General features: G+C 40.0%; 1 protein-coding gene across 2 annotated transcripts in view; it reads right to left on the reverse strand.

Annotated features, from left to right (window-relative positions):
• LOC306881504 (serine/threonine-protein phosphatase 2A regulatory subunit B'' subunit alpha-like) overlaps window positions 1-23,507 on the reverse strand; it is a 92,134-nt gene that overhangs the window by 20,841 nt on the left and 47,786 nt on the right. For both annotated transcript variants that reach the window (XM_079435647.1, XM_079435646.1), the window contains one exon: window positions 19,689-22,342. In XM_079435647.1, the coding sequence (XP_079291773.1) occupies window positions 19,689-21,845 (2,157 nt within the window). In that variant the 5' untranslated portion in view covers window positions 21,846-22,342. The remainder of the gene's footprint in view (window positions 1-19,688; window positions 22,343-23,507) is intronic.

The raw sequence follows: 23,507 nt of genomic DNA on the forward strand, positions 1-23,507 counted from the left end.
GGTATGAGAAGTTGTAACATTACCAGTAAATTGCCAGAATGAGGCTGTGTGTAAACACAGAATGAAGATTACAGGTCTTTGCACACTGAGTCCGAAATTCTCGTCCGAAATTTTCGCATGTTAAAAAATAAATACAACCTCACATTGTGTCAATCACGTTTACACACACTGCCTCCGAAACATTCGTCCGTCATAAAAAAAACTAATGTTTTCGCATCCGTAGCAAGCATTTTGATAGGAAAGGATGACGAATCTGAAAAAAAGAGAAAAAACGCATATGAAACTTTTGGACTCATGGCCTTACCGGTTTGAGCATGTACAAGTTCAGAAGGCACTGACGTAAGACGTGTACTCTGGGTCAGTCACAACATTCTGACGTAGATGAGGCATTTACTCCACACACTGTGTAGTTCAGTTTGAAGCCGTCATATGATGTCTCTGGGCCAAAAGCAGCTGCATGAATGTGAACGTTTGACACAAAAATTAAAACATCAACAAAAACACTGACCGCGTATACCCCTCCATGTTTATAAACACAACATCGAAAGGCGCAGCCATTTAGAGGTCATTTCTGGTTAATGATGTCACAGAATTTGCCAGTAATTTGAAACCAATCTGTGAATGGTGCTTTAGCGGTAAAATGACGGAACATCGATGCCTGTGTGAACAGCGCATTTATGTAAGTCGTTCCAATTATTGTTTTCGGCAATTTACTGGTATTACTGTGTGAAAGGGGCGACTGAGTGAAGTAATCCAGCACATAAACCTCCTGAACAACTGCTAGATATTATTTCTTATGTATATAGAGAACATATTTTTTTTGCTTTTTGATTATTTGTTTATTAATCTGTTTCTCTTTTTGTCCTGTAATGGTTTAGCAATATGTACAAATTCTCATGCTAATAAAGCAATTTGAATTTTGAATTTGGGAGAGAGCAACAGAGATGGAAAGAGAGAGTGACAAATGGACAGACAGAGAAAGAGAGCCGGTGATAGGTACATGGAAAAAATAAAATGACAGAAAGAGCGAGAGATAAAAAGAGAGAGAGCGACAAATAAAGAACAACAGACATAAAAAAAAGTGACAGATGGACATAGAAAGCAACAGACAGACAATCAAAGAGTGACAGAAAGAAAGTGAGAGATAAAGATATGGAGAGTGAAAAAGAGCAAGACGGAGAGCAAGACAGATAAAGAGACATAAACAGACAGAGAGAGCGACAGACAAAGAGAGTCAGCCATGGACATATAGAGAGAGTGACAGACAGTCTTTAATTTACTAAAAATACCTGCGCATTATCTTTAAACACAGGAAGTTCTGAAGACAAGAAAAGTGTCTAGCTAATGTTAGGGTCATGGCACCATATACTGTCGAATCCTTCAGGTAATGCCCATTTATAGAGATTTTAGAGAGTCAGTGCCTGAGCTGCCTGTAATGTAACCAACACAGGCATTACATTATATCATCATTAATGCACTTCATATAACGCAATTTGCAATTTCTTTAATCAGATTTATTAAAAGTACTGTACTAAAGTACCCTGGTCTATTCTGAGTTACATAACACAACCATCCTGTTAATATCAACACTATCCTTTTAGCCTTTCACACAGTATTAAAGCAAACTAGTTTTCATAGCACATAAGCCAGTCTCTACACATATAACTCTGTTATATCATGTTGAACCCAAACAGTTGGAGTGACTGGGGGCAGATGGCAGAGGCCGTCTATCTCACTTCAATGCAGTGCAGAAAGAGAGCACCAGGAATGGACGGCCCATCTCGTCCTCACCCCCACCTCATCTCGCTCGCTTTGACGCAGGAGCGACTGCCATGTGTGTAAAATGATCCCCAAAGATAAAGCTTCTAATTTGCAGTTTATTTCTGCAGCAGGCACTGGGCAGACTTTAGAAACACATGCAAATACCCTACACACACCAAAACATACACACACACACCACTGTTTGAATCTGAGCGCATGAAAATAGAAGTGCCAAATGCCATCACCATAGCGATAACCCTTTACCTGGACTTCTGAGAGCCTCTGAGGAATGTGGGGGCATGAAAGGGGCCTTATTTCCTCACACACACACTCGCCAGAGAGCTGAATTGAGGAAGTGGATTTTATGAGGGCCCATTCTATTCAGAGCTGGATTTCCTCTATGAAAAGCCACACAGTGGAGCCACTGAAAGAAGTGCCATTAAAATTACAGCTCACAAAGGCTGGGCCCATGGAGGATGGGACGGATTTTTAAAAAACAGAATATTCAAAATGATCTTCAGTTAAAGACCCATGACTATGGGTATTTACACTCAGAATCACACAGGGCATGTTAAATTAAATTTCAAGCAATGTACTAAATATTCATAGATCAATTGAAGTTTTATTTTGTGTAATATTTTAATGTGTCAAATACATATACAACAACTAATAATTACATTTATAAGTTTATATATCAATATACAGTGTTTTGTTCAATTAAACATGAAAAAAAATAGAAAATTACAATTTTAGAAAGAAAATCCTCGATAAATTAATAATAATAATAATAATACCAATTAATTAATTATTATTATTATTATTATTATTATTATAATATTGGTCTTGTTTTTGTTATATTAATAAAAATTATTATTACTATTATTATTAGTACCAATTGTTATTATTAGGCTATTATTTATTTTATACATCAATGAATATTTAAGTCAAATAAACGCATTTGATATTTAACAAATTCAATATTTTCGCAATGTCTAGGTCACACGTTAAAAAGGAAATGTGTGATGTGTCAACTTTCAGTTTGCAATGAAAAAATATTAAATTATATTAATTGAATATTTAAAAAAAAATCAGTATTGGCCTTAATGTCAGACCTTTGTACTAATTAAAGTATTATATCAATTTATTAATCATAAAAATGTCCAGCATTTGATTTAAATAAAGAATACTTGGGTACGTTACTTAAAGGGGGGGCACCAATGCGGTTTCATGCATTCAGAGTTGTTTACACTGTTAAACAGTTGGATTCTCATGCTAAGCATGGACAAAGTTTCAACAATTTGGACGTATAAGTATTTCTGTGCCAAAAATCTCACTTCCGGGTTAAGACAAGTTTCGGAGAGTTTTTTCGATCGTGGTTCTTGCTGACGTAAAACGGTGGAACTCCTTATACGGGCATTTCTCCCGGAAGAACGCACCCGTGCACGCATCGACCAGAGCGAGAGCACGCTCATCCGGCAGCACTGCACGGGACTCGCTCGGGAAGAATGTCTATAAAGAAGTGTGTTTTTGGTTGTAAGGGAAAGATAACCTTGTTCAGCTTCCCAAAAGAACCCACCGTTACGTGAACAGTGGATACAGTTAGTTTTTTCGGGGCAGCAATGAAGTTTCTCAAGTGTGTTTGTTGACAAACGTTTTATAAACAAGGCCCAGTTCGATGCTGAATTTGCACATCGTTTAATACTGAAAGATGGAGCAGTCCCAGCTATAAAAGATCACAGGTCATGATTCAGAACTGCAGACAGTAAGTGAAACAGCATCAAATGTTGGCGATCGGCGCAAGTGCTCGTCACTCTTTAGCTCCGCCCACACGGCACGCCTCCAGGAGCTCGGCTTTTTCCAGAGAGAATCGTAAAACTGGATCTTTCTTTTATTAATATGATAAAACTAAAGACTTTTTGGACATATGAAGAATGCAGTACTACTCTATAGGTACTCAAGATTAACATGAAACTGTGTGTGTTAGGTCCTCTTTAAAGACTGCTGGTTGGAAAGTAGTGAAACATTGCAGATGTTATTAGCAATGTGAATAATCTGGCAGTACAGTACACTGGTACATTACTGCGTGACTTGGAAGCTCCAAGATTAGCTGAACAATTGGTAATTGTGTGAGGTGACATGAACATGCATTATTGTTGCAAATGATTTGTGGTGGTCTTGTGTTTGTGGCTCTTGCTGAATGCAGTCTCCACATGCTGTTGTTTACCACTTGGCTGCCATCTATTTCAGGACAGTTCAGAGCAGCTTGGAGGTGCTGGCCAAAGGCTCTGCTCACGTTTTTACAACCAAATAAGCTAAGGGCTTGAAAACTAAACACAGATGAGCAGTGAAACTGTAAGGGTTTTTACATTCCTAAGTTAAAAGGGATAGTTCACTCAAAAATTTAAATCCTGTCAGTAATTACTCACCCTCATGTCGTTCCAAACCCGTAAGACCTTTGTTCATCTTCAGAACACAAATTAAGATATTTTTGATGAAATTCCACACAAAACGTATTCTCATAGCTTTATAACATTAAGGTTGAACCACTGATGTCACATGGACAATTAATGATGTCCTTACTACCTTTCTGGACTTGAATGTGGTAGTTGCATTGCTGTCTACGGAGGGCCAGAAAGCTCTCTGATTTCACCAAAAACATCTTAATTTGTGTTCCGAAGATGAACAAAGGTCTTACGGGTTTGGGAATTTTGGGTGAACTATCCCTTTAAATAATAAAAAAAAAAAAAAAAAAAAAAACCTTTTTGCAAAGATGCAAATAAAGCCATAATAACACATGCTGTTGATGCAGCTTTGCTTCTGTATAGATTAAATACAGAACGAGACACCATCAATTTTACATTTGTCAATTATTATATACAAATATAAACTTTCAGAGTTCCTGTAGTTCCCTAGCATGTACTGAAGAAGAACGAACTTCTTGACCATTTTAGTATTATGTTCTGTAAAGCTATGCAGTTGTCTAGTATAAATACATTCCCCGACATACTACATCTACCATGTTAGCACTGTCCTTTGACCTGTTGGTTTATGACAATAAACAGGAAAGATTCACAATTAAAAACGTGCATATAATAACTTTTAGTCATGAGCAGAGTCATGCTGCACTAACTGTCCTCGCCAGCAGATGGTAGTATGAGATCATAATATGTGCTAAAGATAAAGGGGTGTAGTTCATCCAAAAAATTCCTATGATTATCTTCTTCTGAACATATTTTGAAGAATCTTGGAAATATTTATTTATTTATTTATGTTCCACGGAGAAAAAATAAAGTCATACAGATTTGGAACAACATTTTTGGGCCACTAATGGATTCATATCCATAGGAACATTTTTTAAATGTAATAATTTGAACTTAATTGTTTCTTTACTGATGCAAAACAGCATTTGATAAAGTTTCACAGGTGCATTCATACAGGTCAAAGAATTTAAAGAACAAACAAAGTGACAACAGTTCAACCAAAATACTGCAACTATCAGTCAAACCATGTGAATATAACCCGGACTGAACACGGAAGCTTTGAAATATGATGCTTCTCTCTCACCTCTTACAGTCGTAGTCAGTGTCACATTTGAAACGGTTGTCAGACTTGTTAAAACCCTTTTAAGCTATGCCGTTTACCACCCAGGAGACACAAGGTCACGATCCCGGGATTCCAAAATGTCTCATCCGCTCACACTCTCTGTCCATTAATCATTTCACTGTTTGTCAACTCACATAAAATAGCTCAGGAACTTTATGCATTTCATTTTATGTGGATAAAGGATCAGAGAGTTGCAACATAAAATGCATTGTGTCATCTCTCATTTCCTGTCCCTGTGAGCTCTAGACAGCAGATATATGGTCTAGTTACGGCCTTTAAAGACAGAGGCTTCTGAGGAGATGGAATTTGTGATGACGATGAAGCTTTCATTGCCCCACACCTCCCAAATGCCCTTGACTACACTGGATCACAGGCAGAAAATATGGTTAGGAGTGACTAACAGCAACAAATGTGGCTTATTGGAAAAAGACCTTGTGATGCCAGGCAAACATTTGTCTTTTTCCATACATAACATGCTGTGTACATGCTATGTTTATGTTGTGAAGTCTCTCTTAAACACTAGATGGCAGACTATGATTCTTGAATGAAACCGTATAAACACTACAATGGAAGAACACTCAAAGACTTCAGGGATCCATATACTTTTGGACTTTTTGAAGTGGACTTAATGCCAGTAATCCATACAGTCAATGAGTCAGATTTACTGTAAAATAATGTGGTTAATGGAGGCAATCAGCACTCAGTACTTCCAAAGCTGAGTCAAGAGTAAATTATCCATGCTTGAATGAATATTTCACTCACTCTCTTCAGGTCTGGCTAGTTATAATCCGAGGATTAAAAGCACTGGAACATATGACTCCTCATGTCAGTAGTGGCCATCACACTGCAAACATCTTGGATCAGATTATCTAGTTTTGTGCTCGGTGAGACCTTACTTTCCATTCTCCTTTTGTCTTGTGCTCTTTTCTTCCCCTCTACTCACTCCCACCAGCAGCACCAGCTGCAAAAACACCCACCAAAGTCAGAACTCAGCAACATGGATCTCCCCAAAACACTGTGACAAAACACTAATCACAGAGACAAACCGCTGACAAAATCAAAGGCTTTCCTCCAACACAAACTGCCAACTGGTGCCATGATTTGGAGATCTCTGTAGTAATAGGGTGAGGGACCGTACTATACGAAAGCAAATTTCAGTCATTCACCACTGATTTTGTGTACAGGGACAAAAAGTGACCGTGACTATGACAAGGTTCATTACGATGAGATGAGAGCCCATTAAAACACTGCTGCCTCCAGAGCTCAGTAAGCTGATAAAATCAACCATTAACACTGTTCAACGACATCTGCAGTTTCTGAATTCAGCTGGCCTGTATTCATTGTCTCTTAATAAGCACTTGTGCTGAGCTTCAGGCATTAAAAGCGACATTGCTCTGATTACTCAAAAGCAGGGCACATGGGAAGTCTGAAAGTTTTCGGAAACTCCATTATAAATGTGATTTTTGTGTTTTACACAGTTCACAGGATAAATGAATAATCTCTTGGATGACTTCCAGACAGCATATTAAAGTGAAGAGCTCTGCCTTACTACTGGACACCCCATGACATTCTAGAACTATAAGGGCCTATCTGTAACTATATAAAGCAGGGGTCCTCAAATCTGGACCATTCCTGCAGAGTTTAGCTCTAACCCTAATCAAACACACCTGAGCATGCTAATCAGAGTCTTTAAGATCATTAGAAAATCACAGGTAGGTGAGTTTGATCAGGGTTGGAGCTAAACTCAGCAGCAGACTGGACCTCCAGGGTAAGATTTGAGGAACCCTGATATAAGGTGTTTGTGTGTGTGCATACACACATAATCATTTAAAATTTGGGTCTCTTATTCTCACCAAGTTTCATTAATTGGATCAAAAATACAGTAAAAATGGTAATATTGTGAAATATTAATACCATTTAAAATAGAACCCGAATTACGGAAATGTTGGGACGTTTTTTAAATTTGAATAAAATGAAAACTAAAAGACTTTCAAATCACATGAGCCAATATTTTATTCACAATAGAACATAGAGAATATAAATGTTTAAACAGAGAAATTTTACACTTATTCACTAAGGTTGTACTCACACTAGGCACAGTTGCCTTGAACCAAGCCCGAGCGCGATTATCCCTTTTTGATTGAATTAAATTAATTGAAAAGTGCACGGAACATATACAATAGTATATGTTCTGTGCTCTGGCGCACTTAGTGCTCACACTGCATGCGTACCGCGACCAAGCCCAACCGAACCGTGCCCTGGGGCCCACCTCTTCCAACCGGGCCAGGGGCATCATTTATAAAAGTCTCCGTAGATTTCATCCTAAAAGTGTACGTAGGCACAAAAGCTCGATTTTACGCCGGAACCTGCGCTAAAATCCCTTTATAAATCCCAGTCAGAGGAAGATTGTGCGCACGTGCATCTCCACCCCGACTCCTCCCCGAAATCACCATATATGGAGCTTACAACGCCTAGTTTTACTATGTATAACCTCATCTGTATATCATTTCCATGCATATTCCCATCCACGTGACACCATGTTTGTAACCACGTCAAAGGTACAAGACATTAAGGAAATATGAGATACGGACTATAATTGCCATTTGTGCTAAACATTTTATTATTTTTTATTGATAAAGTCATCCAATGCCCTTGTTATGTTTCAGAAAAAATGTATAAAAATATTAATAAAAATCTAAACGGTTTAAAATAGTTATCAAATAAATATTTTAGAATAAAGTTTTAAAGTTATAAAGAATAAAGTTGATCTCATTCTTTTACATTGGCTTTTACACTGGCTATTTTTAGTGGAAACAGATAGGCCTATATGCATTGCAGTGTAAATACAATTGTTTGACTCGGCACGTGCAAATCTTACCTACTTCCCGTTGTATCCTTCAAATACAGTGGTATTTTTCAGAATGTTGTGGAGATGTCTTCACATGATATTAACACCTCCGTGCAGCTGCGGTTGTACACCAAGTTATTACCATTGGACCTATTCAAACCAGACAATGGACCGTTCGACCACCGAGTATCCAGCAATGTCCGCCACAATATCAAAGTAAGTGCGCATCATTGATCATTGTTCTCGCTAAAAATATTTTCTCATAAAATGAGATCTGCGGTTTAAAGATGAATTATTGTCCACCTATAGCACTCCTCGCTGTCATTAAATCATAGCATTCCACAGGAAAAGTGATGAAGCGCATCCACGACAAATATGTCAAATTCATATAGCCTCATTTTTGTTTAACTTCTGCATAATGACTATGTAATTTCAGTGCTTATTTACATTATGAGAGTGGAATATTTAATGTAAATGTGTATATCGACATGAAAACAGTTTAAAATCGTTGTTTACTTCATAAATTTTCTCACTCTTGGAAAAAGAGTTTGTACGCATGGGTCAGAGTTTGGATGCAGGTGCGCAAATTTTCCCCTCAAGTTTGTTTCTATAAATCCCACCTTTTGCGTAGGAAGTGGCATACGCCTCTTTCAGGGCAGGTTTTGTGCATACGCAACGGTTATAAATGAGGCCCCAGGGCTGGCTAAACGAACAGTGCCAGAGCTCTAGACAGCGGATATACGGAATGCTCACAAATTTGGAAAAGATTCAGCTTGGAGAACATCTAACAACTAATTAACTTAATTGACATCTGGGCCCGTATTCATAAAACATCTTAAGGCTAAAAGTAGCTCATAACTTGCCGATATAGGAGAAAATCTTAAAAATAATGGGTGTGTCAGTCATGAATTTAGGACTCCTAAATTTTTGCCCTAAGAGTATTCCACAAAGCATTTTAGCGCTAAAACTAGCTCCTAAGTCTGTGAAACGCTAGGAGTAGTGAAGAGGACTCCTAAGTCACTAAGACCAAACCACAAACTATCCTAAAATGGCTGTTGCCAGCAATCTGCCTCGGATAATGAGCTTTTATAAAGATATTGCCTTTGGTTTTGGAGGTTATCCCAACTCCAAATTTTACTTTGATTATATGCTTTATATTTTCATTAACCGATTGGGCAAGAAGTAACAGCTGTTCTTGTGTCCAGTTTGTTTTTTTGTCTCATGGTTTTCTGTTTCATGTCTTACTATCAGCCATGATTATTCTACTTTGTTAATTAAAAGGCTGTTTATATGCATATTCACTCATTTGTTTATGAGAAGCATACAGGCTGACAATTAGCTGAACATATACATATATATACATATACACATACATATATATATATATATACACACACACACACACATATACACATATATACATACATATATACATACATATACATACATATATACATACATACATACATATATACACATACATATATATACACACACACACACACATATACACATACATACATATATATATATATACACATACATACATATATATATACATACATACATACATACATATATACACATACATATATATACACATACATATACATATATATATATACACATATACATATACATACATATATACATACATATATATTATTTGAATGTGGAAATTAACATTTTTATTTTTAAACCTTTATTTTAATATGGCAGCATAACATTGTGCTCTGCAATATTTCTATGAATAAATCTCTGACAGAGACCCCTCCCCTCTCCTATCAGCCAATCACTGTGTCCATAGTTAGTAAGCATGCTGACATCATCCATAGCAACGAGGTCAACCCCGCCGTTACTCTTAGCTTAAGACTTCTCTGTATTCCTTAGTACAAGTTTGTCTCAGCAACTTTGTGATTAGGTTTTAAGAGAAAACTTTTAGCTAAAAACTTTTACTGCTACTTAGGAGAACTCTTAGTGGTAAGATAAAATGTTTTGTGGATATGGGCCCAGGTCTGTAACAGGATTAGCTACAAAAGGGATGTCTTAGAGAGGCAGAGTCTCTCAGAAGATGGGCAGAGGCTCTCCAATCTGTGAAAGACTGTGTAAACAAATTATGGAATACTTTGCAATTTGACGTTGAGGAACGTTGTTTTTAAAGGCTTTGCAAATCTCATCATCTACAGTACATAACATCAAAAGATTCAGAGAAACTGGAGAAATCTTTGTGTGTAAGGGACAAGACCGAAGACCTTTGTTGGATGCCCAGAGTCTTCGGGCCCTCAGACGACACTGCATTACACATCGGCATGATTCTGTCATTGACATTACTAAATGGGCCCAGGAATACTTCCAGAAATCACTGTCGGTAAACACAAACCGCCGTGCCATCTGCAGATGCCAACTAAAGCTCTATCATGCAAAAAGGAAGCCATATGTGAACATGGTCCAGAAGCCCCGTCGTGTCCTTGAAACAATTATTTAAAATGGACTGTTTCAAAGTGGAAAAGTGCTCTATGGTCAGAGTCTAAATTTGACATTCTTGTTGGAAATCACAGACGCTGTGTCCTCCGGGCTAAAGAGGAGGGAGACCTTCCAGCGGGTCATCAGCCTTCAGTTCAAAAGCCAGCATCTCTGATGGTATGGGGGTGCATAAGTGCATACAGTATGGGCAGCTTGCATGTTTTGGAAAGCACTATGAATGCTGAAAGGTATATAAGGGTTTTAGAGCAACATATGCTCCCCTCCAGACGACGTCTATTTCAGGGAAGGCCTTGTGTATTTCACCAGGACAATGCAAAACCACATACTGCAGCTATTACAACAGCATGGCTTCGTAGTAGAAGAGTCCGGGTGCTGAAGTGGCCTGCCAGCAGTCCAGATCTTTCACCATTTGGCTCATCATTAAATGAAAAATACATCAAAGACGACCACAAACTCTTCAGCAGTTGGAAACCTTCATCAAGCATGAATGGGACCAAATACCAGAAACTCATAACCTCCATGCCCAGACATCTTCAAACTGTTTTGAAAAGAAGAGGAGATGCTACACCATGGTAAACATGCCCCCGTCCCAACTATTTTGAGTCCTGTAGCAGGCATCAAATTTGAAATGAGCTCATTTTGTGCATAAAATTGTAAAACTTCTCAGTTTAAACATTTGTTGTGTTATCTATGTTCTATTGTGAATACAATATTGGCTCATGTGATTTGAAATCTTTTAGTTTTCATTTTATTCAAATTTTTATTCAAACGGCCCAACGTCCCAACATTTCCCGAATTCGGGTTGTAGATTTTTCTAATTTAATATACTTTAAAACGTTATTTATTCATGTGATGGCAAAGTTGAATTTTCAGTAGCCATTACTCCAGACTTCAGTGTCACATGATCCTTCATAAATCATTCAAATATGCTGATTTGGTTTTCCAAGAAACATTTCTTATTTTCAATGTTGAAAACTTGTCTGCTGCTTAATATTTTTGAAATCAGGAATTAGTTAGAAATAGAATAGAAATTATTTGTAACATTATAAATGTCTTTACTGACACTTTTGATCTATTTAATGCATCCTTGCTGAATAAAAGTATTCATTTCTTTCAGACAAACAAACAAAAAAAAAACGATCTTGCTTTCATACATAGACATTTAGAACAGTAAAACCAGATTTTTATATTCATATATATTTCATGGTTTTGACTATACCCCCATGTGATGTTAATGCAGTTAAGTCTTGCTAAGCATTGATTTAACAACAATAAGACCTCAAAACCTCTTTTGTAGCATATATAAAAGTCAATATTTTGAAATATTTGTCTGAATTATTTCTGAAGAATTTCACAACAATGCACCATCTAATTTTCAGTGATACTTCAGTGATAGAGCACAAAACTAGTATTGTCAATTAGTCTTGGAGTTTTAGCTGATGGATTCACAGAAAAGCTATTTTAGATCGTTGAAGATGTAATTCACTTGAACTCAATACATAATACATCAAATACAACAGGAACCACTTATGTCTCAATATTTTTTAAATACTGACATAAGCAAAAACAGATATAGCTCACAAAACCACAAACAGAACTATGTGATCTTCCCATAAAAGATCTCTCAAATAATCACTCTGACAAATAACAGGAAAAATAACTAAATTTGATCCTCTCCCAATAAACCAGGCTAACTTAAATCATTCTACATCCATCCCATCAGGCTGTTCACCCAACCATTAGAAGACAAACAGTTCAAGACTATGAATGAGCAACAGTTTCATTGTTCCAAATAGGAAGCCACTGTTCAATGCTAATGGTCATGCTACAGGAAGCTACGCACAGAGCGTTTGTCCCGTTTGTCTTGTCAAATCTCTATGCCAGCTTGAGGACTTAAGCAGCCCCCAACACAAATGGAGGCTTAGGTACCGTGTTAGCACATCCCCTCAGACATCCTAAATCCTGAGAAAAAAATCCCAAGGGCTGCGAGAAGATTGGATTTCAATCAGTGTTCTCTATCAGTGCTTAAACTGATAAACAATGTTGTTTCAGGAGGCTGTTGTCTTGTTGCCATGTACTTTTATGTTGCTTTGTACCAGAGCTATAGCCTCTTCCGTTACTTTTTTGTATTGGAAACCCTTCACAAATAGCAACGGTGGTGATTCACATGTTGTACATAAGGGGGTTTCCTGGCTCAGACCTCTGCTGTGATTTCATTTCCTCTCAGTACAAGACAGCCATGTCGGTGATATAATTCCCTACTGACTCTATGCAAACAATTCTAGCAAATAAAAACATGGACACAACAGGCACACAGGCATCTTCACTCAGTTTTTTTTGTTTATTTATTTTTGTCCTTGAGGGAGTGAGCAAAGAAACTCTCCTGTCACTTGTGATAAAAACTTGAGTGATTCGGACTGTAAAAGACCAAAATGTACTTCGGTGTACAAACTAAACTGTGTGAGAATTTAATTAAATTCTAATCCCCATTATCATTCACAAACTGCTTTGTTTTTCGCTCTCTTACTCGCTGTTTTCGCCTATTCCTTGTTTTTCCAGGTCTCCCGTTACTCTTGGTTTAACACAGGTGCGTTATTTCCAGTGGTTTGCTTATTCTCTTGATTAACACATTTTCAGAAGGAAAAAAAAAATCACTGTGAGGCATTCAATTATGCATCAACAAAACATTGGGTCTCATTCACTAATAAGTGCGTACGTTTTTCGTATTTATACGCACATTTGAACTTCTCACAAAAACTTTCCGCCTAATTCACAACACGTGCGTACGCACATGAGCTTGTTCTTAAACTCGTTCTTCTGTTAGTGAATCTGGAGTCTTCTAAAAGAGCGCCCGCGTGCACGAGGTTAGTGATTAGCATAATACACGCCCAAACCAGCTCCATATAAGGGCTTTCCGCAAAGCGGCACTTAAAAGACAATTATGGCATCGAAACAAAAGACAAAGAATAATAACTTTAACGATAATGAACGTGAGGTTTTGCTGTCGGAGGTGGAAGCCAGAAAAATTTGTTATTTAAAAGCAACTGAACAGCCATTCGTCACTCTCAGCAAACATATCTGTGCCGGCGCCAGGGCACCTCCATCGGGGGGCATTTAAATTTCTAGGGGGGGGGCACAAATCACGTTGTGTGTGTGTGTGTGTGGGGGGGTGTATTCGTGAAGAGCGTGCAATCTGTGATCGCGTGCAGTTGCTGATGCTCGCTAAAGTGTTCAATTGCTTTCTTATGTGCGCTGTTTTATCGGTACTTTCGCTTTCAAAATCGATTGCGTTCAGCAAGGAGGGGAGAGGATGGTAAGTGGGGAGGCACAGTAACTCATTTGGGGGGCCACGGCCCGCGAGTGCCCCCCTTGGCGCCGGCCCTGCTGTCTAAGCTCTCTCCTTAGAGTTACTTTTCACCCACCCTGTACATAACATATCTAATTATATGTGGGGTTCTTTATACATGCTTATAAGGCCCTGGGCGTACATGATTATTGCGTACGTGTGGTATAAGTTGTTCTTGAATTTTTTCGTACATTTAGAATAAATTTTAGTACGAAAGTTTTTGATGAATCATTATTTATTTGTGAAAACGTCCATGTTTAGTGAATGAGACACATTGTTCTTTGGTCATTTTAACCTCCTTTACAAGGATCCATAAAGTCTCAGTTATCTAAAAACTGAAAATATATTAAAAAAAAAAAAGCAAATGCAAAAATGATTCATAAATACTACAATAGTAAAGAAATAATACCACAACAACACTGCCTTAGAGCAATATTTTGATTGAGACAGGGTTGTTCTCCCCAAGCCTTGTTTTTTTAATTTTTTTTGAAGCGGTCATGAAATGCATTTTTAAATGTCTTAGTATGGTTTTCATCAAAAACAGTCAGATAGAGAGGTAGACAAGAATAATTCTTATTTCAAACTGGGGTGTTAGTTTTGAGTTTTGCAGTATGTATTTATTGCAGAGTAATCTCATATATATTGTGACGAGTCGGCTGCTTCCCCCCTTATGATCATCACCACCCCGTCCCGTATTCGCCGCCCTTCACCAGGCTCCCGACGGGAGTGGGTGTGTGAGAGAGGAGGGGCGCTGAAACAACTAGGGCGGGCGGCGTGTGATGAGGCGCACCTGATGTGAATAGAGCCTCATCACCGCCGCTGTTTAATTGCCGAGCGCGCCTCTCCTCGAGAGACCGGTCTCTTCCCCGTGCATGCACACTGGTGTCCTCGTGGGTCCAGGAAGGGAGCGTCGAGGAACTCCCGCGCCGCCAAAGACGCGAGCTGCCGGACCCGCAGTCCGGATGGAATTCCGCACCCGTGAGACGGCTGACGGGCCAGGATGCCGGGCCGTTGAGTCCCCCGGAAGTGCCGCCACGCCTAGGAGGGACGAAGCCGCTGAGAAGAAGCCGCCACCCTCGCGCCCCGGTCCCGAGTGGGGAGCATGTGCGGCCACCGGACTCTGCCCCTTACCTGGACCCTTCCCTCCGAACACTGCCCTCCTTCACGAACCCCGCAACACGACGAGGACACCAGACCCCCTGTTTATTTTGGACACTTTTACCCCTTTTTGGACACTTTATTTGATCATTTTGTTTAATAAAAAACCTCTCCGAGGCCTGACGCCACACCCACTGTGTCTGTCGTTTGCTCCTCCCGCCACAATATATATAAATATCAAGAACATATTTGATTCTCCATTTCATGATCCGTTTAAATGCTAAACACAAGGGCGCTCTGGAGTTTCTCTTCACAGCATGTAACATATGTGACGTGTTGACCTGCTCTCAATGAATGCAGCCTGGCCAGTGGTGACCCACAGTGGTGTGTCTGTGGCTCTGAGCATGACTAGTTGGCTTGAGCTCTTGGAAGAGATACTTCTGATTTATATTGACTGTAACACTCTTATTGCCAAGCAGGGTGTTCCCTGTCACCATGGAGATTAACAGCACTTCCTGACAGGTGCAGTGAAGGACATATTGCCTTGTCTGCACCATGTGGTCACACCAATAGGGCAAGGTCTCCAGTCCAACATGGTGGGAGCCGTCTCTAGGCTAAGAGGAAGAAGGTTTTACATGCAGGCCTCAAAACTGAGAGGTGCATGTGCTAAACAGTGAAGCTGCTTTTGAACAAGGTATTTCAGCGCAAAGCCTTGTGCTAACTACAGATAATTAGGTTAAACCAGCTGCTAATTGTGCTGAAATAGCACTGCACCATCAAACTAAAAATGAACTAATGTTCTAACTAATGTGAGTGTTAGAGGATGCCAAAGATAATCTAAATGTAAAAATAGGGAAAATGCACAATTACATATCCAATTATCCATAAAAAATAAAGAAAGAAAGAGAAAATGAAATTACAAAATAGTTTCCCCTAATCATAGAGTACACCGTCCTACAGAAATTGGCCTATAGAATTAGATTTTGTGGAAATCTTCGTATAGTGAACTGATTTCCATGATTTTAAAAGTCTTATGGGCAAAAGTGTGTGCAAATGCTACTAGTGGCCACAACTCATTTAACTCCCATTGAAGACTAATTTCAATTACCTTCACCTTCATCTCCAGGCCTATATAAAGTCTTTAGTTTATAAGTTTCACCATGACGTACATGTGAAACCAAGAACCAGAGAGAAGCAGTAAATAAGCAATCTCAAGAGAAAAGCACTAGCCCCAGCATCCGGAGCAACAGATTACCCTGTCAGCACAGAGACAGAGGGAAGGAGACCTAAACCCAATTGAGTGTCCACTTTCAACTTCACCTGATGTTTGGTCTAGCAATGAGCCATGAGATGGAAAGAGACACACAAACAAAAGACCACACACAGGTCTTGCAGCAATGCACAAAAGCAACTGGAGCTGGTTCCCTAGATGCTGAGATTCTGACATGTGACAGATGGGCCACATCTCGATTCATTCAGTGCTTTTATGTTTGTGATGACACATGATGAAACGTGGAAAGCACTGCAGGTGCACCCTGTTAAAAACAAGATTCCCATCGTAAACAGCAAACAGGTATGACACAACTGCTTGCATGGGTCTAACGTTTCCGCAGCCTTGTTTATCTCCATGATTGGCAGCTTTGTGTTAAAATGGGGCAGTGGGCAGGGCTCCTGGCATATCGCTCTTATTTTTATTGCTCCCTCGGGTGCCAGAGAGGGTATCGGGTTAGCAGAAAGCTATTCCCAAACTTAGCCGTGACCCCCACGGCAACACTGGGTCCGTTTTCTCTCTGGCGACAGCCAGTCTCTTAGCGGAATGAAATAGTAGGCGGGGAGTAAGCTGATTTAGTCTTCCCGACACCTTTGTCTGTGGATGACAAGGAGGAGGAGAAGTGCCCAGGGCAAATCAACACCATTGACAGTGTCTGTGCCAAAATCTCCACTGCCTGCTCTTGCTGTGACCTACCGGTGCTCTCGAAAAAGGACTGCGTGTCCTCCACACCAACTGCATGGCTACAGCATCACAACCCAGTCCCAAAATAACATGTGGACCAATGAGAGACGGTTACTTGAGGACGTGCGTTTTATGAAAACATGCATGTTTTCTAACTAAATATGTCACACTTGTATCTTTGTAATGAAGCTAACGTGCAAAGAACGACATGCATACTTTTAGCCTTGTTTGAGATAAAACTTCTAGTATTTGGAGTCTTGGGGAGCCTTGATCACTCGTTTCTACAAAACCTAAATTATCAGCCATTAGGGCATTTTTCTATGTACACTTAGAGGTGTGTACGTGCATGTTCGTGCACAAGTATGCGACTCATCCAACCTTAAGGGTTCTTAGTTATGCACTGAAGTGCTACAGAAATAGGACTGGAGGAGGAGCCCCATTATTAAGGGGGTTCCACTCTTGACAGATGTCATGGCAACGTCATAAATAGCAGGCCTGAGATAGATCCTGAGCTGGTATTGGTTTACAAAGCCAGAAAAATAAACAAGTGAGGATTTACCAGGCAGGAAAAAAGATAAAGGGTGGGAGAGAGGAAGAACAGAGGACACATAAAGAGCAAGGGTTAAATGTGCTAGGACTGATGTGGGATATAAACACCTTGACAACACTTTAGAGAGCTGAAAGTGAATGAATGAAAGGCTAAAAGATTCTTGAGACTTGCACTAAATAATGATTTGGGGGGATTTAAGGTATTGAGAGCTGCTCTTTTACGCACCTACCTTTCACACATTTTTCAAAGAAATGGGCATTAGTTCATACTTAAAAAAGGCCATTCATATATAAACAATTATGTCCAGTATGTGCCAGAGTCTCACCCAAGATCCCTGAACTACAGTATGACAGACTGTGCTTTCTTCATTCCCACCATGATGGATGTGCAGAAAAACGGACTAAAGGTGACAGCCAGCTCAGTTACTGCAACAAGCTTCTCTGCAACCCCCTCTTTCCCAGGGGTAACAGTTTAAGGATAATACATAGACTATTAAGTCTTATAGTTAGTATAGTTAGATGTCTTATAGTTGGACATCAAAATACCCCTGGGAAATTAGGAAGGTTTTAAATGGAAATCAAGTAATATACAACAAAAAATGTAATTAATACACAATTGTTTCTTTTTACATCAACACACGATATCGTTATTGAATCGACATATGATATTGGTATGGAATCATTTGAAATTAAATTCAAAAGATCAGTTACCGGTGACAAATACGGACCTGTACAATACAAAATGATAACCCCATCACAGCTTACATTAATGATAAATTCCACTTCCCCTAAAAAGCCATGTTTTAATTCATGCACATACCACAGTATTCCAAGGAGGAAATTTGATGGAATGGTTTCTGTTTATGGAGGCTATAATTTTGTGCTTTAGCTAATGGTAAAATGGATTTTCCACTTCCATTATGCCCAAGTTGAACACAGTTCTGCACGTGTTATATAATACCCATTGGAAAATCAAAAAAATACATCTACATAAACATTTACATTTACACATATATATATATATATATACATATACATATATGTGTGTATGAAGAGTTCATTTGCAAAAACCGATAACTCCATTTTTATTTATTTATTTTTCAGAAATTAATTAAAAAATTTCAAGTTTTTTTTATTGCGCATACCAAGTAATATCAATCAAACTGCAGTTGGGTTGTTTTGATTAAGTAATAATAACAAAACAAATACAGGTCATTTACAAAATTAAAGTTCATTGAAAGTATTTTTTTTACATATAATGTTTGTTTTATAGCAAAAGCAGATAACGCCAACAGTCGTTTTTTGGCAAAAGCAGATAACTCCAGATTTCATGTTTTAGAGTAAAAAACAACAACACTTGTTTAATCTTTGTAATCTCCTCAGATAGCAATGTAGCTAATGTGGCTTTTCCCTAACCATTGTAACACGCTGCTTTTGCAAGGTTCCATGAAAAAGCACTTGTCGGCTTCTGCAGTAAAACGTGAACTCGCGATGCCTTGAAAGTGGAAAATACCGTTTTTTTTTTACAAAACGTGTTTAGGGTTCAGATCGCGCTATATGTGGAGAATAAAGGTGCGTTCACGCCATATCGGAATTAATTTTGAAGAAGATTATCGGAATTTTGTTTTGCCTCCTTGAGCATCAATAACTGTCTGTAGTCTTTTGTTATAGTTGTGTATGGGTCCCTGGTCTACCCTAAAGCTGCTCACTGTTCTTAAAAAATCCCTCCATGTACTTAAGTTATTTAGTTTCCTTGCATACTCTGCATTTGACTTCATCCCCAGACTAGCTTTAATGATTCTGAAATCCAGCTTTGCCACTGAGGACATTTGAGAGACTCATGCAACATTCACCAACAGCTGCCAACAGTCAATGACGATCAAGCAGACGACACCAAGGGTACATTAAATTTTAGACTCAGAAATGTGTAAATTATAAGTTATTTTGATTTTTCTTACCTTTTTTATCATTTTACCAATGAAACACATTGCACAGACACTGGAAGAGACATGAAAACCCTACATGGACAGTTTAGCTGAACTCACCCTGATGACTTCGGGCGTCTGTTGAATGAGAAGAGTTGAGCCTGTGTCCCTTACAGTAGAAGCAGGGGTTTGTATGGCAGCAGGTGCACCTGAGGGTGTTGGGGCAGGTGGGCATTTAGGTGTTTGTGCTGGTGTAGATGCAGTCTCAGACAGAGGTACAGGCAGCGGAAGCGGAGCCACCTCTGCTTTGGTGCTGGCCAGCGTGTCCTGAAGAAGACGCATGACCTCTCGCTCCTTAGACTGAGTTCCTCTCCCAGCGCCACTCTCCACCAGCTCCTGAGCAAAGCTCTCAATGCTCTCAAGAATCCTGAGAAGCAGAGCTCCATCATCTTCTTCGGTGGCCTCAACCCCTGTCTCCGAGGGCTTAGTCACTGAGTGTCCAGACAAACTCGTCACTGGTAGATCTTTAGCCACTGAGTTACCAATCAAATGCTGGGGGGAGCCTGTCTGCTGGGCACAGTTTTTAAGTTTAGGGGGCAGTGGAGGCTCCTTTTGCATGTTCTGGGAAAGACACTCCAGGTCCATCAGCAATTTATCAATGTCATCGGATCCCCCTTTATTAACGTGCGAGGTTGATCTAGGGAACAGTCTGGAATCTGTGATTTTTGGCAAGTACATCTGGTTGACCATCGAGTCGTTTTTAGGCTTGAACACAGTTCCGTTTCTACCAAGTTCATGGAGTTTATCTGAAACACCACCACTAGGCTCAGAGTAGCCAGTAGGTCTTTTGGAGAATGGTCTGGACTCAGAAATACTACAGCTGTGCTTCCCATCCCCTTTAACTGCCCTGTCCGGCATCCTTCCCAAATCCGAATCCTCCTCCTCGATATACAGAGCCTCCATGGTATCCTTACAGAGGCTTTCGCTGCTGCTAGACAAGAGAGAGTTTGTGGAAGAAAATGTGTCTGGTCGGCTGGTTGAGACTGTGTGGTGGCAGATATAAGGCGCTGAACCAGTACTGGAGGCCGAAGGCAAGCTGCCATGCGGGAACCCATTAGTTGATGGAGGTGTACGTGCTGACAAACCCGAGGGGCTCTGAATGGATTTCACATTGCTTGCAAGATCCCTAGAGCCTTCTGGAGGTTCTGGTTGGGAGGGTTTCGTTCGAGGCTTTGTGGGCGGAGGAGATTGAACAACGTCCTCATAACGCGGAGGTTGCTCATTGCCAAAGATGGGGGAGAAAGGAATTTGTTGCAACCCGTGTATGCTGTTGACTAGTTCGGCAAGCTCGCTGTGCTCCTGCCTCACACTTTGCCCCTGTTCCAGCTCAAGAGGAAGCCTCTTTAGGTAGTTGGAGAGACGAGCCATCACATTTTTATAAATGACTTCAGGGTTCCCAGAGTCATCGCTGCTTCCACCCATCGACTTCCTTTTGATGCACTGTTTGATGATGTCCGTGCATTTCTTAAGATCTTCCGAGCACTTGAAGAGAATGTCCAGACAGGCTTTAATGTCTTCTCCTGAGGCACTGCTATCTGCCTTGGTCTTCTCCAGTATGCGGGTAATTAGGTTCTCCTCTGTGAGGCTGTTCAGGTAGAGCGTGGCCACGTTGTTTAGGTTCTGCTCTAGGGATGCACTGCGACTTAGCTTATGCTCTTCGAGTACAGATTTCTGAAACAGGTCGAATGGGGGAGGGGGACAGTTCTCATCATTGCCTGTGAACTGGCCATAGATGATGTCTAGATCAGTGGACCTCCTGCTGAAGGAGTCTGGCCGAACCTTACGGCCTTTTCTGAAAGTCACATGGCTGGAAGAGTATTTGATTTTCTCAAATGAAAACTCCTTGATTTTTCCACTAGCCAAGTTGATAGCTTCCCCTGTAATATCCTTGAGGCTTGCTGAGCTTTGGATGGTAGATCCTTTCTTAACTCTGGGGACGACCTGGTGGTAGTCGTCGCAGAAAGCACCAGGTCCGGTGTTACCATTCTCCATCGTTTTGGACTCATGAAGGCTGATGGGCCGGTCAAAGCAGGTTCTAGATATGGGGGTGTCAAGTTCAGCACAAGTGCTGTGGTGAGCCACTGTGCAGTTCAGTCCATGTTTTAGTGCACCACAGGGCCCATTACAGTAGTGTACAGTGTGCTGGACACGACGGTCAATCACAACGCTGTTATAACAGTTAATACTGCTGACCACAATGCGATAGGTAGCCGCCATGGTCTTTGTTTGTTCATAAATCCAAAAGTCTGCTTTGTAATATAACGCGCTAACCACCTAAAAACAATAAATGCTATGTAGACACATTTATATGAAAACGTCAAATTATATAAATCCTAAAAAGCAAATAAAAGTTGCTGCTGCTTTAGCTGATTCCAAGGTTAAAAAGGATTTCCATACCAATCCTTCACCGTTGACCCATAGTTAAAAGGAAGTTACACTGTAACATTTAGCAACAAAACTATCCATTCCTTAGCATGGGCCCCGATGGCCTAATGATAGGCCTGTGTGCAGCGCTCCAGATCATCCCCCCTTTGGACAGCCAAGGCCTGTGGGCATAAAGAAGTCCTTGGCTCCGTCTCCAAAGCCACAGCATACAGCCCACCAGGTGACAGCCTTCCGCTGATGTGTTCAGCAGATGTTCAACCCTCTCTCTTGGTCGTTATCTTGCTTTCCCGGCCAGAATCAGATGTTTAAAAATCCAATGTGAAAGCCACCTGTGAGTAAAAAGACAACAGTGGGTTAAGGGGAGAAAGAAAGGACTTTTTCAGATCAATTGAAATACAGTACTAATTTTTTGCTAGTGCTATCCTTGAGAACAACCCTTAATTTACAGCCTCCAAGTAGTCTACAACCACGTACATGTTTCTTTTCTTCAGGAAACAACTTCTTCAGTGACATGAATAAAAAATCATTTAATATCTCTACTGCTCACTCTCCCTCTCTCTAATGATAATTATGTCAACAGATGAGTCATTGTGAGACTGGAGACATATTTATTTCAATACATATAAGGGAATGAGCTCATTATTAGTATGTCTCAACCGAAAATATTCTCCACGGCCGAAGCATACGCTCCTTTATTCTCCAATTCATTTTCTTTTCCCCTCTTGCTTTTATTTCTCACTCCTTCTGGCCCTATTGTTTTTCTTCCATTTTTTCTTCCTCTCACAGCAGGCCTCATTAAAGCCTTGTCTTCTCTGTGTCTCAGCAGAGCAACAGCAGAGAACAAGTCTCCAGGATTTCAACCACAACCTTACCTCATATAAACTCTGACTATAGCCATGCATGAAAGCATTTATAGCAGTATAATCTGCATTCACAATATAGACTCAAATGCATTACACGTCTACATTTCCTCACAGTATTGGAACAACGGTTAATGTTTTTCAGCATGGATTCATTACAGATGGGCACTAGAGAGACAATGGACTGGTCTTGCTTGCCCAGCCAGTTACACTAAAAGCTGGTGACACCTGTGAGAACCCAACAATGACAGCAACTGCCTTTTACAACAAGACAAAGAGATACAGAGAATCAAATGCATTAACAGTCAGCCCGCTTCAGGATGCCAGGATTTACTTCTGGGGGTCATGAAACCTGTGCAATTTTCTGCTTTTCAGTAATATGTATGTCTTTGAGAGGAAATGACATTTCCTGAATGCCCCTTTCCTGCTATATGTTGAGAGAAACTCCCGTGGTATGAAATACAAGAAGCAATGGACATCTCCAACAGGTCACATAAAGCTAAATTATTTAACCCTTCGGGTGTTCAGATTTATTTATAAAACAGTAAAAAATTTGGATCTCAACCCAGGACCTCGGGCCCAATAGAGCGTTTCAGTAAACTCTGAAATATAGGGCTGTCATGATTCCTCAATT

The sequence above is a fragment of the Barbus barbus genome (genome assembly GCF_936440315.1).
Source record: "Barbus barbus genome assembly, chromosome: 15".
NCBI lineage: Eukaryota > Metazoa > Chordata > Actinopteri > Cypriniformes > Cyprinidae > Barbus > Barbus barbus.